General features: G+C 43.6%; 10 protein-coding genes and 1 non-coding gene across 11 annotated transcripts; 9 read left to right on the top strand and 2 right to left on the bottom strand. All coding sequences in view use genetic code 12, as the record gives it.

Moving 5' to 3' along the window:
- Nucleotides 1-260: 260 nt before the first annotated feature.
- Nucleotides 261-1643, top strand: CJI96_0004836 (DUF3112 domain-containing protein; the record flags this gene model as incomplete). The annotated part of the gene is made up of 1 exon (XM_054702231.1): nt 261-1643. The coding sequence occupies one exon, from the start codon at nt 261-263 to the stop codon at nt 1641-1643; it is 1383 nt and encodes a 460-aa protein (XP_054558206.1).
- An 809-nt stretch (nt 1644-2452) lies between these two features.
- On the top strand, nt 2453-3271 carry CJI96_0004835 (uncharacterized protein; the record flags this gene model as incomplete). The annotated part of the gene is made up of 1 exon (XM_054702230.1): nt 2453-3271. One exon carries the CDS (start codon nt 2453-2455, stop codon nt 3269-3271), a length of 819 nt encoding a protein of 272 aa, XP_054558205.1.
- Nucleotides 3272-3393: 122 nt separating this feature from the next.
- CJI96_0004834 (uncharacterized protein) lies at nt 3394-3921 on the top strand (the record flags this gene model as incomplete). The annotated part of the gene is made up of 1 exon (XM_054702229.1): nt 3394-3921. One exon carries the CDS (start codon nt 3394-3396, stop codon nt 3919-3921), a length of 528 nt encoding a protein of 175 aa, XP_054558204.1.
- Nucleotides 3922-4530: 609 nt separating this feature from the next.
- On the top strand, nt 4531-5940 carry CJI96_0004833 (DUF3112 domain-containing protein; the record flags this gene model as incomplete). The annotated part of the gene is made up of 1 exon (XM_029033909.2): nt 4531-5940. One exon carries the CDS (start codon nt 4531-4533, stop codon nt 5938-5940), a length of 1410 nt encoding a protein of 469 aa, XP_028891472.2.
- Nucleotides 5941-6020: 80 nt separating this feature from the next.
- CJI96_0004832 lies at nt 6021-6096 on the bottom strand. The gene has a single exon. It is a non-coding gene; the product is annotated as a tRNA-Arg (tRNA).
- Nucleotides 6097-7037: 941 nt separating this feature from the next.
- CJI96_0004831 (uncharacterized protein) lies at nt 7038-7652 on the top strand (the record flags this gene model as incomplete). Its single annotated transcript, XM_054702228.1, has 1 exon — nt 7038-7652. One exon carries the CDS (start codon nt 7038-7040, stop codon nt 7650-7652), a length of 615 nt encoding a protein of 204 aa, XP_054558203.1.
- Nucleotides 7653-8323: 671 nt separating this feature from the next.
- On the top strand, nt 8324-9373 carry CJI96_0004830 (guanine nucleotide exchange factor GET3; the record flags this gene model as incomplete). Its single annotated transcript, XM_029033907.2, has 1 exon — nt 8324-9373. The coding sequence occupies one exon, from the start codon at nt 8324-8326 to the stop codon at nt 9371-9373; it is 1050 nt and encodes a 349-aa protein (XP_028891470.2).
- Nucleotides 9374-11071: 1698 nt separating this feature from the next.
- On the top strand, nt 11072-11881 carry CJI96_0004829 (carboxymethylenebutenolidase; the record flags this gene model as incomplete). Its single annotated transcript, XM_029033906.2, has 1 exon — nt 11072-11881. One exon carries the CDS (start codon nt 11072-11074, stop codon nt 11879-11881), a length of 810 nt encoding a protein of 269 aa, XP_028891469.1.
- A 365-nt stretch (nt 11882-12246) lies between these two features.
- Nucleotides 12247-13308, top strand: CJI96_0004828 (translation initiation factor eIF3 subunit i; the record flags this gene model as incomplete). Its single annotated transcript, XM_029033905.1, has 1 exon — nt 12247-13308. The coding sequence occupies one exon, from the start codon at nt 12247-12249 to the stop codon at nt 13306-13308; it is 1062 nt and encodes a 353-aa protein (XP_028891468.1).
- A 151-nt stretch (nt 13309-13459) lies between these two features.
- CJI96_0004827 (uncharacterized protein) lies at nt 13460-14719 on the bottom strand (the record flags this gene model as incomplete). Its single annotated transcript, XM_029033904.2, has 1 exon — nt 13460-14719. One exon carries the CDS (start codon nt 14717-14719, stop codon nt 13460-13462), a length of 1260 nt encoding a protein of 419 aa, XP_028891467.1.
- A 1658-nt stretch (nt 14720-16377) lies between these two features.
- Nucleotides 16378-18318, top strand: CJI96_0004826 (endopolyphosphatase; the record flags this gene model as incomplete). Its single annotated transcript, XM_029033903.2, has 1 exon — nt 16378-18318. One exon carries the CDS (start codon nt 16378-16380, stop codon nt 18316-18318), a length of 1941 nt encoding a protein of 646 aa, XP_028891466.2.
- Nucleotides 18319-18353: the final 35 nt, after the last annotated feature.

The raw sequence follows: 18353 nt of genomic DNA, 5'->3' as shown, positions 1-18353 counted from the left end.
GGGAAATCTATTGTGATGCTTCTTCGTGTTCAGTTACGGCCTTCTAAAACAGGAAGTTTCCTACCCCATTTGCCCCAATAGGCAAAGACTGGGCGAGGAAGACAAAGGGATGGGTACATGTATTAAATTGATCGATTCCCTGACATCTGATAATAAGATTGCCTCCACTTTTTTACCTCAATTTGTTACGGCTTTGAAAAAGCACACTCCTTTGTGGCCCATTATTGTTCTGACGCAAAGAGTAATACCCCGTCAAAGCAATGGTCGTTCAGTCAACCACAAACTACGATTACACAGGGGCGACCGCTGGGTTGATGGACCTTTTACGGTACCTCAATAATTATCCAGCGCTCGGCACTGGTATCGAGAGATTGGCTAATCAAGGTCACAATTTACTCGGAAGTGAGCTTCCGATCGAATTTCTAAAATACCAGGTTGGCTACCAGATCAACTTGATAGGTAGCTATCCAACAGATACGGACGTCGTGCCAAGTGCAATCTTCGTTGCTGCTTTTGCTGTACTATTATTCGTTCATTTGGGAATCTTCATCATAAACTGCTCAAGACACCACTTCTTTTGGGTTTCAATTGGATGGGTGTTCTACTGTATACTTCGGTGTATTGGCTTTGGTCTCAGAATCCCTTTCGGAAAAGATGTTACTCGAGTTCCTACTGGTATCGCCAGTGAAGTCCTCTTGATCCTTCCTTCCATTGTGTTGGTTTCTCTAAACTTGATTTTAGCCCAACGTATTTTCACCTGGCGACACCCTGTGGGTGGTTCCAGGAAATTGTTCTGGGGCTTTATGATCACATTGTATATCTTTGTTTTAGCTATCATTGGAATGACGATTGCTTGTGCAGCCATTCCATACATTTATTTCCTTTCGGAGGGTGTTTATCTGTCGTACAAAAAGGTGGTGCAGGCATCAGCAGTTTTGATTCTTGCGTATTCTTTGACTGCTATTTCCTTGATTGGTCTTGCATACTTCTTCAAGCCTACGAGAAAGGATGAAAACTTATACACTTACCAGCCATGGTGGATTGAGTCGTTTAGTCCATTCTACTTTGTGAAAAAAGGAGCAGTCTACGAAGCTGAAGAAACCTTCATGAAGAGAAATCATAATCATAGACATGCCATTCGTGTTATTGCGGCCACACATCATCACTACAACATGGTGGAGGGTCTCACAAACCAGCGTGGTGATTTGTCTCATAACTGGTCTTTGGGATTGATTGCAATCACCACTCTTTTCATCTTCGTGGGCTCTTTGTGTCGACTCATTGTTTGCTTTCAAGATCGCTATACACGCGAGCAAAGTCGGCTCTGCGATCCAGTCGCTATGTACATTTTATGGGGTTTGTTAGAAGTCATCATCAATGTGCTTTACATTGTCGGAAGAGTCGACTTGCGCTTCTACAGACCTGATATCTTGCCAGCCAAGGTCAGGGCCATCATCACAGCCCAACAGTCGATCGAGCAGAGTGATGCTAGCAGTGAGTTTGATCAGTACTCTTCGGAAGAAGAGATTTCTGATACCGAATCGAGCGAAGGTTTTGATTTGACGCCTAACGTCCAAAAGGAAGGCTTCGTGAAGAATGCAAAAGAGCTCGAGTCCGATGATGATGAGGAGTTCCGTTTTTAGTTTTATGAGCATCAACATCAAGTGTTATAATGGATGCCTTTTCTATGATTTGACGCCTAACGTCCAAAAGGAAGGCTTCGTGAAGAATGCAAAAGAGCTCGAGTCCGATGATGATGAGGAGTTCCGTTTTTAGTTTTATGAGCATCAACATCAAGTGTTATAATGGATGCCTTTTCTATGATTTGACGCCTAACGTCCAAAAGGAAGGCTTCGTGAAGAATGCAAAAGAGCTCGAGTCCGATGATGATGAGGAGTTCCGTTTTTAGTTTTATGAGCATCAACATCAAGTGTTATAATGGATGCTTTTTCTATAATGAGTTAATGGTTATTTTAGAGCTACAAGAAAAGAAGAAAAAAATCACTGTCCTAATTTGGTCACCTGTGTCCTCGCCAATGTACTCTGCATGAGAACAAGCACATGTTCCTATCAGTAACCGGCTGCAGCTTGTGTGCACTCTATCTTTACCAAATCAAGCAAAAAGTTGAATTCCTATGCTACTTATTCATTATCTATTTTTTTTTGTTTGGTTTCGGCTACCCCTCGCTAGCCAAAAAAGGTGTTAAGCAGTATCGTGAAAATCTTCGACGGGAGGGGATGAGGAGAGGAGATGTAGAGTTTCTTATATAGCAGCTGCTCGGGCAGCTTTCATTTCATCTTTGCAGAACATATCGTTGACCAAGTGTGAACCTTTTCATCATCGATAAAAAACTTTCAATCTTCATTTCAAACCTATACTTATTGATTAAAAGCTTTCCACCTTGCACTGTATAACGACAATTCTGAGCAAGCAAAGTTACTTAATTCCACCATGAACTATGATGATTCGCCCACGGGTGGGCTTATGAAATTTCTCGGGGCTATTTCCAACGGAGGTGCGCCAGGAACAGGTATCAGCAAAATTATCAAGATAGGGCAAAACCTTTTAGGTGATCAGTTACCTGATATTCTCATTCAGTACAACATTGGTGTGCAAAACGTTTTGATGGGTGGTTACCCCACAAGGTGGGATATGGCTCCATCAATTGCCTTCACCGTAATATTCTTTGTGTTATTGCTATGTCATACTGCAATATTTTTCACAAACTTCTTCCGAGGACACTATTTCTGGGTACAGATCGGATTTATTATTTATGGGCTCATGAAAGTCCCAGCATACGCAATGAGAGCCTACTGGAGTACAGATATATTGCAGATCAATATAGGTTTGTCTTGTGAAGTTTTGCAAATTGTGCCGGCCTACTTGATCGTCTCGCTTAACTTGATATTGACGCAGCGGTTGTTCACATGGCGTCATCCTGTGGGTGGTTCCAGATGGCTTTTCTGGGGAATCATGTTGGGAATGTATGCATTAGTATTTGTGTTCATTGCCATTATCGTCACTGCTTCTTTGGTCCCCTACCTTTACTACGTAAGTTATGCCTCCTATGAGAAATGGGCTAAAGTGAACCAGGCGTGTGGTATTATTGTCATTCTTTATGTTATGACATCGGTTTCCTTGCTTGCCTTATCCTATCTATTTCCTCCAACGACGAAGGATGAGAATCTTTACACTTACCAGCCAGGTGGATCAAATCGTTTGCTCCAACATACTTCGTCGAGAAAGGTGCAGCACAGAGAGCAGAAATGACATTCATGAGACGTAATCACAACCATAGACACGCAATTCGAGTCATCGCTGCTACTCACCACCTTTTCAATCAAGTGGAGGGTCTCACGAACGAAAGAGGTAGTTTGACTCATAACGTTTCTATGTTCATGATCGTGGCTACAACTGCCTTGATTTTGGTTGGAGCAATCTTACGATGTATTGTACTTTTCCAGTTCAAATGGAAGAGATATGAGAATTTAATTTCGAAACCTATCATCGGATACATCGTGTGGGGTGTTCTCGAAACTATTGTCAACTTAATTTATCTTATTGGAAGAGTCGATTTGAGATTCTACAGACCAGACATCTTGCCTCCTCAAGTGAGAGCCATCATTACTGCAGAGCAAAGCTTCTATCCATCCGAGTCCGAGGAGAGCGACGAGGAAGATATTTATACCCCACGTTCGAGCACAGAAGGAAGCGCTTCAAATGTCTCAAAGGCCTATACATCCGATCTGCCCTTATCTTACGACAAGGTTGAGCCTCCATACCCGACCGACGATGTCGATGACGACAGGAAGACGACAGACAGTCTGTCATTCCAGTTTCCACTGGAGAAGCCAGAAAAAAAGAGAGATGTCAAACATCTTGAGGATGCTGATGATGACGAGTCTATGTTCCACTTCTAAAAAGGTATTTGCCAATTAATACTTATTTTCTGCTATAAGCTGTATCGTAAGCTGTTTACCTTCTCGAGAATTACCGAAATAGGCAAATTATATCTTGCATATACAGGAATTTGACTCCCAAAAGAGCCCTTGCATTGGTCTCGAATACAAGCCGTTAACTTGAAGGTTTAGATTATCTTGACATTACTCCGCATAATCATGGGTTGTGTTTCGACTGGCCCGAGGTATATCGAAAGGTGATTCATTTCTTAGTTTGAGGTTTTCTGCCGAATGATTTATGTATGTCAATCAAACCCTTACCATTTCACGAGCAACTGGACTACGTATTGTATCCCCGGGATTTTTCCGCTCATTGTAAAAAGCCCAGCGCCGTTGGAACAAAGCCACATTTCCTCACAAACCAAGATGCGTTATATCCGTCGAGGCCCTTTGTGTCGAGGTTAATGCCCGGATGTATAGCAGAAAATGGGCGTCCAACGGCCGGATATATAGAACTGTAGATGCCCTTCACTTTGTAGTAGGCGTATACCCTGGCTTCAATATTTTCGAAATTTTCTAATGCCACCTGATGAATTTGCAACAGACCCCTCTGACTTCTCGAAGTTTACGATGGTTGAGGGGACCTTCATGGTCTTTCGGTACTTTCTCAACCACCCTGCTAGTGGAACGGGAATCATGCCTCTTATTGTTTACACAAGAAACCTAATAGGCCACGAAATATCACCTCAATTGATGAAATTTGCTATAGCGGCACAGATGAATTTGTTTGGCGGATTCCCCAGGGAAAGGGATATTGTGCCTAGTGCGATTATGGTCGGCCTATTTAGCGTGCTAGCCATTGCTCATGCTTTGGTATTTGCTTTGAATTACTCTAGAGGACACTACTTTTGGATTTCAATCATCTGGAGCTGGAATTGTGTTCTTCGAATCTTGGGATTCGCTTTGAGAATCGTATGGGTCAAGAATGTGCCGAATGTTCCCGCCGCTTTGACCAGTGAGTTGTTTTTAATCCTTCCGTCGGTTATTCTTGTCACATTCAACTTGATTCTTGCCCAAAGAATCTTTACTTGGAGACACCCTGTTGGTGGTTCCAGAAGGCTCTTCTGGGGGGTCATGCTCACACTCTACGGAGTCGTCTTACTAGTTATTGCAATGACTATTCCTGCTGCTTTTGTGCCATTTATTCATTTCTTAAGCATACTGGCATATGAGCTGTGGAAGCAAGTCAACATGGTTTCTTCGGTACTTATCATTTTATATTCCCTAACATCCATCTCGTTGCTTGGGTTGGCATACTTCTTTCAACCAACTAGAAAAGACGAGAACTTGTATACCTACCAACCGTGGTGGATTGAGTCCTTCAGTCCTTTCTACTTTGTGAAGAAAAATGCCGCCCGAGAGGCAGAGGAGACGTTCATGAAGCGGAACTCCAATCACAGACATGCCATTCGTGTGATCGCCGCTACTCATCACCACTATAATATGGTGGAGGGTCTTACAAATCAAAGAGGTGTGCTCAAACATAACAAGTCCTTACTCATTGTATCAGTGAGCACTATTTTAATTTTCGTTGGGGCTCTATTTCGGAGTATCACCATTTTTCAAAACAAAACGAACTACGATAGCAGCTGGGTATGTGACTACCGACTCTTAATCGTTATCTACGGTGGGTTCGAGGCATTCATTAATGTTCTCTACCTCGTGGGTAGGGTGGATCTTAGATTTTACCGTCCAGACAGACTCCCAGCCAAAGTCAGGGCTATCATCACCGCAGAGCAGACATTTTTCAACTCGCCAGTCACAAGTGAAGATGAGGATGATGATGCCATTTCCTCTGGAAGTGACGGTTACTCAAAAACTGACTCTTTCTCGGATCAGGGCTCTTTTGAGTTTATTGAAACTGCTATTCCTTCAGAGAGTGTAAGTGATAAGCACGTACTCACGAAAAATGAATTTGAGAGAGGGGTCGATGACTTGAGATCGGATAGTTCAAGCACTGTATCCGATTTTCAATTTTAGAGAAAGAGTATAAAGATATGCTTTAATAGAGATTCATAAATGCATAAGTTTTGATGAAAGATGAAATAAAAAAAAAAGGATAGAACCCACGCCGGGACTCGAACCCGGAATCTTTTGATTAGAAGTCAAATGCGCTAACCATTACGCCACGCAGGCTTTTGATCGGGAGATGTTGATGGAGGCAATAAGTCAAGTCAAGCCATACTATATGCAGAACGAATTGTAAGCGAAATTACTTCGCTACTTGTGACATGCTTATATGCAGGCGAAGTGAGGGTGAAAGTAATTTCAAAGGTTTGAAGAAATCAAGAAGTTACATAGCCTACATCAGGAGGATAAATTGAATAATGAATAGTCTACACAGCAATTTCAGTAGATTATATATTGATATTTGAACCCTAATTAACTGTTTCTTCAATTAAGCGGTTTAAGACCTGCATGGAAGACTCTTGATGAACGTCAACATAAATCAGACACGACATCACACTTACTGCTTAGAACACTTGCATCCAGAGTCCGAAGAGCAGGTGCAAGAAGAACAAGTGCATGAGGAGCATGGGCAGTTGTTAGTGGGAGACATTTTTGATGAAATTCGTTAAGAAAAGATGTTTTGCGTAGAAATATATGAGGGGGAATCCAGGCGCACCTTTATACTTTTCGTTGCGTTCTTTTTGCGACCAACATGAGAGCTTTGTGCCAGAAATCCTGCATCAAGTGTCAGAAGTTTTCGCTAATGATGTGCGTCGTTTTTGCGACGAGCGTGGACTGTATTTACTCCTGGTCACACGGCTAAGCAGCTCTGGGGAAGGCAAATGGCTGCAAAATCCCCGATCATTGGCCACTGGTCCCCCTCCAGAAAATTCGAATCGATAAGAAAAAAAAAAAATGAGAATATCATGCAAGATTTAATATTTGCCATCATGACATTTTAATGACCTGTCGTTGGAACTTCCGCCGCTGAGGCGTAGCTCGTGTATGCGAAGAAGGGCAGGTTGAATATTGGCAAGAGCAGCGATTAAGAAATGGGCAATTGAAGCTTATAGCAAAAGGACAGTCTGAGTGTACGGGAAACTGCAAATTATGTAGATACTCAAGGGATGTTCAAAGTTGGAGGACACCAGTATCACTTGAAGACCATGTTCATCTCCCTCCTATCTGTGCTTCTCTCTGTCTCTACAGCCCTCTCAGCAGCCATCGGCGAGAAAGGCTCCAGCAATGAGAAGATCATAGCTATTCCTTTAAAATCTAATTGTTCAAGCCCATTGTTCCTAACCTTGCATTCTGGAAAGAATGTGGACAACAAGCCTAATGTTGCTGGGTTGGCGGCGACAGTAATGAATGAAGTCAAGCCCAGTGCTACTCAGGTAAGGCGTTGGAGACTCGAAGATTGTGACAATTTCAATCTAGCACAAATGAACCATGTGTTGCAGTTCTATCCTCTCGTGCAAGTGATCTGTGAGAAGCAGGGTCTGATCATATACCCTGAGGCGCTCGACGAGACTTCACTAGGACCACACTCTACTTCAAAATCGTGGAGAGAGACTTTTGGACGAGAATTTTTCTTCAAGGAGTTTATGATCAAAACCAATGAAAGCGAAACTTCCCACAAGTACCCCTTGGCCCAGTGCACGGAGTTCAGTGATGAAATGGGCCTGGCAACAACCGAGGTTCGAATCACGATCTCTGGCTCTGCAAAAGGTGGTCCGGAATAATCTTATGGCGCCCCCATTCCATATTTCGGCTTGAATTCCGCCGTCGGCGCATCTCACGGTGTCACCGGCTCCATGTACATCAGCCACGGTTGCAACCAGAAACAGGCGCTTGCCAGGCCCTTCATTTCGTTGAAGACGTTGAGCCTGACCATCAGCACCCGAAGGTGGACTGTGAGGCCTTCGAGAAAGAACTTCATTAAAAAAACGAGTTGGAATAAAATACCCTTTACTGCTTTAAGTTCCAAAGCACCCGTCGTGTCATGTGTAAGTGAGCTATATGTTCCAGGTGTGTGCTCCTGGGATATGGAAAACTCAAAGGTCATATTTTCTCATCCCAATTAGAGCAGCCAGCTGCTTTTACGTATCGTTTCCATAATGACATAACAAGTCAAGTCGCCAAATGCTGTAAGTTGACTCTACTGTTAGTGTTCGCCACAGTAGAAAAAGCAAGAATCACAACTTCTCACGACGAAATTAAGAAACTAGTGAAATCTCTTACATCCGTATTCTTCTGTCTAAGTAATTCATAAAAAATACCGAGGTACAAAAACCGTAGAGAAAATACACTTTCCGTCTCTTGGAAGCCTTTGGAAAGCATGCGCGCCTAATACCAGCGACGAAAAAAGTTGTATTTAGGACACATGATTGACATATTTACCTCCTACTACACCATGGATCTCGAACTAGAACCAACGCTAGAGTCGATCGTACATCAGGACACTTTGAAGTGGGTATTTGTCGGTGGTAAAGGTGGTGTAGGTAAAACCACTACCTCTTCATCCATCGCCGTTCAGTTGGCGTTGGCTTATCCTGACGAGCAGTTCTTGCTTATTTCCACTGATCCCGCCCATAATTTGTCAGATGCCTTTTGTCAGAAGTTCGGTAAAGATGCTAGAAAGGTAGAGGGCTTGTCAAATCTTTCGTGTATGGAGATCGACCCTGAAGCTGCCATGAGTGACTTGCAGAACCAGGCTCAGCAATATAACAACGACCCTAATGACCCTTTAAAGAGCATGATGAAGGATATGACTGGCTCTATTCCTGGTATCGACGAGGCGTTATCGTTTATGGAGGTCTTGAAACATATCAAGAACCAGAAGGTTGCCACAGAAAAGGACAACGGTGACACCATCTCTTACAAGACCATTATCTTCGACACAGCACCCACAGGCCATACTTTGAGATTCTTGCAGCTTCCTGCTACCCTCGAAAAGTTGTTGTCGAAGTTTAAGGACTTGTCTGGTAAGTTTGATCCGATGTTGAGCATGCTAGGCGGAGGCGCAGGTCAGCAACAGGACATTTTCGAGAAGCTCAACGAAGTACAAAGAAATGTCAGTGAAGTCAACGAACAGTTCACCAATCCCGACTTGACCACATTTGTTTGTGTATGTATCTCAGAATTTTTATCACTCTATGAGACGGAGAGAATGATCCAGGAGTTAATGAGCTATAACATGGATGTCAACTCCATCGTGGTGAACCAGTTGCTTTTCGCCGACAAGGACGACTGCAGGAGGTGTCAATCACGTTGGAAGATGCAGAAGAAGTACTTGGATCAAATGGGAGAGTTATATGAGGACTACCATTTGGTGAAAATGCCCTTGCTTGGTACAGAGATCCGAGGTGTAGAGAATTTGAAGAAATTCTCTAAATTTTTATTGAAGCCGTACGATCCAAAGGTCGACAGCGGGCTTATTTATGACCTAGAGGAAACTAAGTAGCTACGAAAGTGATAAAATTTTGGTTGGACGGAGTTCTTAGAACTTTTGAATATTTTAGTCGAATGCAACGTAAGACAATCCCACGAGAGTGTGACATCGCAAGGGCTAGTTAGTCGGTGGCAAGAACTAAAAGACAAAATATGTAATAATAATTATTCGCTGTATTTTTGTGAAACTTTATTTGACATGGGGGGAGGAAATGGAGATGCTGTAAAATCAGTATGTACAATGCTGAACGAGTTTCGACAAACTCGCTGTGGAGATTGCTAAGATGATAATGCAGCTGATGCATCTTGGGATGAAGGATGATGATCTGAGGGCCTAAGAGAGTATGGATCACGAATTGTGACTAACTAGGGTGCCAGAGATTTTTCAAACGCTTCATGTGGTATTTCTGCTTACATATCTCTTTGACTGGTATTTTCCGCTGTTCTTCTTATTAGGGGGAAACGTTCTCTTTTGCATTTGCTTAGATTGCCTAAGGTGTGGATGTTTGACCCAACATGCTGTCTCGCTATGACTTTTCCTCTTGCAGTAATGGCAAAGCATTTGCTCTTTTTAACGGTGATGGTGGAGGAATCTGCTTCTTCCAGGGAGATTTCTCTCGGGCTGTCGAGATTTGCACAGTTCTTTTCGGAAGCGTCTTCTTCTATAGGAGAAATTCTGCTCAAACTTTCGAGGTTTTCATGATTCTTTTCAAAAGCTCCTCGTTCTCCAGGAGGAAATTTGCTCAAGCTTTCGATATTTGTACTGTTATTACCTGGAGCAAATACCTCTTTAGGGGAAATTTTGCTTAAACTTTCAAAATTTGCACAGTTTCTTTTGTTGAGGTCAATAATTCTGTCAGACAAGTCAACTTTCTCAACGCCCAATCTCTCAAAGTACTCATCAACAACATCAACTGGATCATAGACATCATGGTTTATCAGTAGCAGGATGGTGAATTCGTCACTCAGTAAGTTGTTGGCCTTTATAATAAGAGCATTGTTTTTTTTTTTTTCTTTCTTGAAAAATATAAGGGTGTTCTAAGTCCACCCATCAAACTCACTAGTGAACTACATCTCTGAGCATGCAGAGATCGGTGCGGGCTTCATGGTTTGAACATGTTGTTGCACGTGACCAAGATTTAAGTACACACACTTCACGAGAACTCCCAACCCTTGTCGTTCGATCAACCAGCCAAGAATGGCAAGAGGCAACCAACGTGAATTGGCCAGAGCCAAAAACCAAAAGAAGCAGCAAGAGCTTGCCAAGAAGCAAAAGAAGGAAGGCGATCCAAAAAAACGAATGGAGAGCGACGCGGAGAAGATGAGAAGGAAACAGGCAGAGGGTATGTAGTTGGAGATTGAATATGTAAAAGTTAAAAGTGTACTAACAAATTAGCCGATGCCAGAAAAGCAGCAGCTGAATTGGAGAAGAGAAAGAACTAGAAATTCGTGACTTTCTCGCCTGTTTGACGTCAGGCTTGCAAAACGTTTCAGGACAGTTTCATCATTTGTAGCAATAAATCTCTGTAGAAGCTATGACTGTAGACTTCTTCAGTAATCTTTTATTCAGGAAGGTTGGCTTTGGAGTTGGGGATTTGTAGGACCGAAGTCGGACTATCGCCTAGCACTAGAACTCTATGGCCTCTCACATACACAATTTTAGGCTTTTGTTCGCACCACCTACTACAGCTTCACAAAAAAGCTTATAACGATGTTGATCAAAGAGACCTATCATGACGTAAAGACGCTGGACGGAACCACCATGAGAATTTTCGTGTTTCATCCGGTAATTCCAAATTACCCCAGAGCCAAATTCCCGGGTGTAATTGTGTATTCTGAGATCTACCAGGTCACCGGCCCAGTGGCCAGATTTGCCAAAGACATAGCTGGCCAGGGATTTATCGCTGTGGCACCTTCTATCTACCACAATTTTGAGTCTCATGAGGCATTGGCCTACGATACCGAAGGTACAGACAGGGGCAATCGCTACAAGATTGAGAAAGAGGTTGCGCTGTATGATGAGGACAACCGGTTGGCCATCGAATACCTTGAGCTGCTTCCAACATTCAATGGCAAGATAGGTGCCACAGGAATGTGTTTGGGAGGCCATTTGGCGTTCAGAGCTGCGCTTGACCCCAGAGTAAATGCTGCATTTTGCTTTTTTGCAACCGATATCCACAATCACGCTTTGGGCAAGGGTAAGAACGATGACTCTTTGAAGAGATCAAAAGAAATCACGGGTGAGTTGATCATGGTGTTCGGTGATAAGGACAACCACGTCCCCTTGGAAGGTAGAGACCTAATCAGACTGACTTTGCGGAACAACCCTACGCAGCTCACGTTCATCGAGATCAACGAAGCTCAGCACGCTTTCATCAGAGATGAGAATTCCAAAGACCGTTATGATGCTGCCGTGACCGGCTTGTGTTTCCAATGGTTGCTCGAACTTTTTAATAGGAGATTGAAGTTGGACTATGGTGAGCATGACGGTAAGGATGTTGTCATCGAAAATGTGTGTTGAGGCTATCCCAAGCTTCCCCAGACTTGATAAGCTTCAAAAAGTTGCTCCTTCAATCTTCACATTCTATTTTGCAGTCGTTCCATACAAAGTGAGTGAGTCGCAGCAGTAGTATACCTTTCAACATCAATTGCCCCAGAAGACCTTCTCACAAATAAAAATGTAGCACTCGTAGAATTCGAGGACATTTGCATCAGAATTTTCCAGATACCCTCTCTTCGTAAGTTATCTTCGTTCTTCTTGAGCTATGCCTGTCTGGACTTTTTTGCGACCGCTCTTATGAGCACAACACTACCGCGTATGGAAAAAACTTTTTATTTTCACGTAGTTAGCACCATCGAAGTTTAATAAATCTTGTAGAATCAGCCATGAGACCTATTAAATTGATGGGACATGAGCGTTCTTTGACGCAAGTCAAGTTCAATAGAGAAGGTGATCTTCTCTTTTCCGTGGCTAAGGACTCCTCGGCCTCCATTTGGTACCTGTCTAACGGTGAGAGACTTGGTACTTTAGAAGGTCACCAAGGTACCATCTGGTCGATTGACGTTGACTCGAAAACCTTGTTGTGTGCTACAGGAAGTGCCGATCTCACCATCAGATTGTGGAAGGCCGAAACTGGCGAATGTGTTTACAAATGGGACACCACATCCCCAGTGAGAAGAGTGGCCTTCTCCCCAGACAACTCGAAGCTTTTGGCTGTCACCGATAAAGTGATGGGTAGCAAAGGTGCCATTTCCGTTTACAACATAAATTACGACGACATCTACAACCAAAACCCTGAGCCTATTCTTGTGATCAACACCAGAGAAGATGCAACCAAGGTCACCGTCGCAGGCTGGGCTGCTGAGGGCCAGTATATTATTGCTGGTCATGAGGACGGCTACGTTAGCAAATACGACGGTAAAACCGGTGAGTTCATACAAACGGTCCAGGCCCACGGTATTCACAACGAAGAGAAGATTGTCTCAATTACCGACATTCAGTTTGCCCCAGAGGACAGACTGTACTTCATCACCGCATCCAAGGACAAGAACGCCGCCTTAATTGACATCGACACATTTGAGATCATGAAGGTCTACAAGGCCGATGCCCCTATGAACACAGCAGCCATCACGCCCAAGAAGAACTTTGTCATTTTAGGTGGTGGTCAGGAAGCCAGAAATGTCACCACCACTGCCGAATCCCAGGGTAAGTTCGAGGCTAGATTTTACCACAAGATCTTCATGGAGGAAATCGGTAGAGTGAAGGGTCACTTCGGTCCCTTGAACACTGTTGCAGTTCACCCCGATGGCATTGGTTACGTGTCTGGAGGAGAGGACGGTTTCATAAGAGTTCACTACTATGACAAGTCGTACTTTGACTTCGAATTTGACGCTGAAAGAACAGAGCGTGTCTTGGCTCAGTCCCAAGCTAAGGCTCAAGAGGTTTGATCTCTGCAGTTAACGGCATATCATCATTTGTATAATATAGTTCATAGTTCCTATGTTAATTATCTGGGTAACTCGCTGGAACTACATTTAATTGTAACGCTCATGAAATTCGTAATGTGCTCTAAAGAGAGATATGTGGAATGAAGACGTCTCAATAGTTTCCGCTTTTCAAGGATAGCAAGTTATGCACGCACTGTGATTCGTGTGCCATCTTAGCCGAAGGAGCAGGTATTGTGTTTGTGTCAATCTCCCCGAGCGGTTTACGTGACGATCTTTTGCTAGTTCGAGTTGCATTGTTAGCAGCTACGAATGTGGGAGTGTTAACAGCACCAGCAGTTGAGGGTGCTAATTTGAACGTCATCATTTGGTTTGAGGCGGCAGCAGGAGCCGAGCGAATGAAGTCAGGTTGTTTCTTGTTGGTAAGATTTAACACCAAGTTCCCGTTCTCCTTCCCGGAGGCTTTGTCATCTTCAGCTGCAAGCATTCTTGAAAGCAATGGCAGTTTCGTAGGCCTGTCCTTCTTGAACTGGTGCTTTTGCAATGAAGGCGTGGAATATGATCTGATCGGTGACAGCTGGTCCATTACCTTATTCACCAGCTCCTGTGAATGTGATTTGATCAAGTTTGGTTTGATTGGAGTACTCTCCACGATTGGCGTTGGAGCGGTGTCAGTCACTGGAGCAGACACCACCACAGAAGAGTCTGGCGTAGGGGGCAACTCTGTGATCTCTTTGTCTGTACTTTTAAGACGGCGAAGGGACTGCCTCTTGTTTTGAAACCAGATCTTGACTGCTTTCTCTGTCATGTTCACTCTCTTGGATATTTCCGTTCGTCTCACCTTATTTGGCGTGGAGCCAAGCTCAAACTCCTGGTTCAAGATGGCCAACTCGTGAGGAGAGGTTCTTCTTCTCTTCCTACGAGCTAACGATGCATTGTCAATTGAAGGTTCTTGTGATGGGTATGTTGCAGGGGAGTGGCTAATGAATGCAAAATCCTTTGTAGGAGAAACAGTAGAAGCCGCTTTTCTTTTCATGGTGGGCTTCACCATTGAATCGTTGATGGAGGTGTTCATGGAAATGTCAGCCTCTGAGTCCACAGAGGTGTTTGCAGCAGAAGCGGGCCCCAGTGCTGGCGTGGAGCTTACAGCTGAATTTGTGTCCAAAGGCGTTAGCACAGCGGTAGATGTGGGGTTTGTGTATACTGGAATGCTGGTGGGTAACGAAGTGTCAGACACTGATCTGGGAGGAAGAATGAAGCGAGGCGTGGAAGGAGGTAAAGCGCCAAAGGCAGGAAACGCTGGTCTATCATGCTGATTAAGGAGTGACAGTAACGGGGGGAGTGAATATGTTGTCTGCTTTGGAAGAGCGTCGATGGAAGGCAACGAAGGCTTTTTTGGAGTTTCCACTTTCATGACGGTATATGATAAATGAGCGACGGGAAAGATATAGGTGATGGGATCTCAAAAAATGGAAAACAAAAAAAAAGAATAAATACTAATGCCAAAAGGAATGTAGCGGATGGGAGCGGTATTTAAAAGCGTGGATTATGGAGCTGACAGCATGGCAGACAAAACAACCGAAATCGAGTCGTGTTTTAATGTGCTTGCCTGATCCACCATAAATTGCAGGCACCAATGCAAGTAATTATGGTATTTGTTTACCTTTCAGCGCGACTCTGGCGTATAGCCTACATTCACTGGTCTGAGCGTGCACCGCGAACAAAATGGCCCTGGCCCAGACAATAGGGGCCAAGGTAACTCTGATCGTGAATTTTTGGTCGTCAATTGACCTTCTTTCTTTAATTGACAGTATTTTTTTGATTTCAGTTTGTACTCTTCTTTCTTTACATACGTTTTCCCCAGTGTATCATTACCGGTCGCAGGAGTTTGTTTACCTGAGGCATGCCATTAACGTGCGTGGGTCCAGCGCAAAGTTCTCGCGTTTTGTGGAAGGTTTTCCCCCATCGAGGACACCAGCTTGCACAGCATAATAGGAGCATCGCTTTCAGTTTGCCAATGCAGGTAATTTCGCGTATTACTGGCGTCTGGCCAACGCAAGCCAACAGGCAATGTTTTGTTCACGGTTTGCGGGAGGCGAGATCTGGTATGTGACTATTTTGGAAATAGCGTGCGGTCAATGGATTTCAAGATGAGTTATAGGTTTACCAGAGTCTCTGCTAGATTGATTGCAGCCTATTTCGTTTTCTTTAGCCCGTGATTTAGTAGTGTTTGTCGTGGATCTTTCGATGGACTCACCAGGCGTAGTGTGCAATTCGCAATTCGCAGCCATTCTGACAGGAATTGCAGAAATCTTTGGGCGATATGAATTTATATCAGCCTGCAAAAAAATACATAAAAAGTCTCTTTTTTAGCGGGTTGTAGACTAAAGGACATTTGTCGAAGTCTTTCTCAACCTAGTGTTCTTAGAATAATTGTGATTGCATTGGCTTGCAGACAACGCTGTTTCTTCGTCTGCTTCACTGCGTCTTGAGCTACTTGGGAAACAAATTATTTCAATAGCGCAGGTTATCATTTCCTTAGATACTATGTATAGTATGAGGATCAATCGAAGAATTAGAATAAAGCCTGGTGGAGCTTTTCCCTGAATTCATCAGAGTAGTCATTTCTGGTTTAATTACATCTTATTGAACCGCAATTTGACTCCTGAAGTCAGAACGAATCTCAGTTTTATGCTGAAAGAGACCAAAAAGTCATGCACTACTATGATATTGCAGTTTGTCTCATATCATGCTTTCACCTACAGAGAATTCCTACTTCTCCAGCTAATATCCAGCAACGGCCCTGCATGGCGTACTTCCACACATCGCAGAGTAGCACGTTGTACATGTGATCCCATACCGAAGAGGTTTTTTATGGTGGGTATAAGCCAAAACTGAGGCAGTGGGCTGGATACACCACTGTCAGAAGTGCAATCTTCGGTCATGTTTACATCCGCCAAGTACAAAATTTCACTTCTCGCCCCATATCTTTCTGGCACGTGACCTCCACACCAATCAGTGGAATCTCGGTTGCAACTACATTTGTTCCTACTTCCTCAGGAGCTCTTTGGTATGGCAGCCGTCCAAAAGAGACAAAATCGCCTGAGTGGGTATTCCGTGACGCTTTCGCTTCTATTGGCTGCTTCATGTGTGCTTCTTCTATTTCGTGATCCAATCTCCACTGCCTTGGCGGTTCATCGTGAGCTTTTAATGGAGTATAGAGAGTTGGAGCTCTCGGTTGAGGCCAAAGATGATTTAAAAAGACTTGGATTGACCCCAAAGAATCCTGTGGAGGTAAAGAATCCTATGACTGGTGAAAAGAAACTCATCCATGGAAGGTTTCTCCATTTGACCGACTTGCATCCGGACCCGTACTATAAGCCGGGACTGTCCATCGAAGAGCAGTGTCATGAAGGTAAGGGCGAAGCAAGCAGGTATGGCGACGCAATTTTGGGCTGTGACTCCCCAGAGGAGCTTGTTTACAGGACGATCGACTGGGTTGAAGATAACTTGAAAGACAAAATCGACTTCATTGTCTGGACCGGAGACAACGTTCGTCACGACAACGATAGAAACTACCCTAGATTCGAGAAGGATATATTCGACTCGAACGCGAAGATTGCTAAGATTATGTACGAGAAATTCGACGTCTTACCTATTCCATCGCTCGGAAATAACGACGTCTACCCGCACAATTTGTTCGCTGAGGGCCCTACTCTTCAAACAAGAGAGTTTTTTAAAATTTGGAGGCAGTTCATACCACAGCCCCAATTTCACATCTTCAACAAAGGGGCCTACTTTTTTCAGGAAGTCATTCCTGGCCAATTGGCAGTACTTTCCATCAATACTTTGTACTTGTTCAAGTCGAATCCTCTTGTTGACAGCTGTGACAGAAAGAAAGATCCTGGCTACAAGATATTCAAGTGGTTGGGTTACGTTTTGAAGGAGTTGAGAAGAAGAGACATGAAAGTCTGGCTCACTGGCCATGTACCCCCAACACCCAAGAACTACGACATTTCCTGTCTTCGTAAGTACATAATGTGGGTGCATGAATACAGAGACATCATCATTGGAGGCCTCTACGGTCATATGAATATCGATCACTTTGCACCGCTCGACGCAAAAATGGCTTATGACTCTTTTGAATCGAAGTATAAGGAACTTTTGAAACAAAGTGAATTTGCCACTTTTGAGAAAGATGAAGATGAAGATTCGCTCTCTCTTGAAAAAGTTTATGAGAATTTTGATTCTTCTATCCATCATGACTCCCTTGACGTTCCACGGGGACACTTTGACTTCTCCTCGGATATTCATATTGAGGCAGGCGTTCCAAAGGGAAAGGTAGATTACATGAATACCTTTAGAGAGACCATGTACGCAGATATAAAGAAGGAAAAGAAATGTGGGAAGCTATCCGAAAGATATGCGGTTGTTCATGTTACTGCTAGTGTGGTGCCCACATTCAATCCAGGCTTAAGAGTATGGGAATACAACATCACTGATTTGCATGAAACTAAAAACCTTGACTACGGTGCATGGGATTTGTTCTTTGCCGGTATCGAAGACTTGCTTGACTCTGACGACGGTATTGAATATCATGACCCATTCGTCACATTTAGTAAAAAGGTCGATGCGTTCAGGAAAGACAAAACAATACCTCCAAAGATGCCAAAAGACTTGCCTCTCGGACCAGCCTACAATAGGCAGCTTTTTACACCCGAGCGCTACGTTCAATACTACTTGGATTTAGTGGGTCTCAATGAGGGCAAGAAGAAGTTCGAATACGAGCTTGAATATACCACTGATGATGATGTTTATGCGATGAAAGATCTTACTGTGAGTGAGTGGCTTGATCTTGGTAGACGTTTGGGTGAACCAGTGAAAGCGGGCAAGAAAGAGATAGGCCAGGAGGGGAAGAAGAAGCCAAGCGACTTGGAAGTGCTCTGGAAGCAGTTTCTCAAGCACACATTCATCGATTCGAATTACGAAAACCTTGGCTACGGTTACGTATAGCTGATTTCTATATTATATCAATTAGAGTACCATGA

Source organism: Candidozyma auris, chromosome 6, assembly GCF_003013715.1.
Source record: "Candidozyma auris chromosome 6, complete sequence".
In the NCBI taxonomy this organism is placed as follows: Eukaryota; Fungi; Ascomycota; class Pichiomycetes; order Serinales; family Metschnikowiaceae; genus Candidozyma; species Candidozyma auris.
This window is presented reverse-complemented; position numbering and strand designations above follow the sequence as displayed.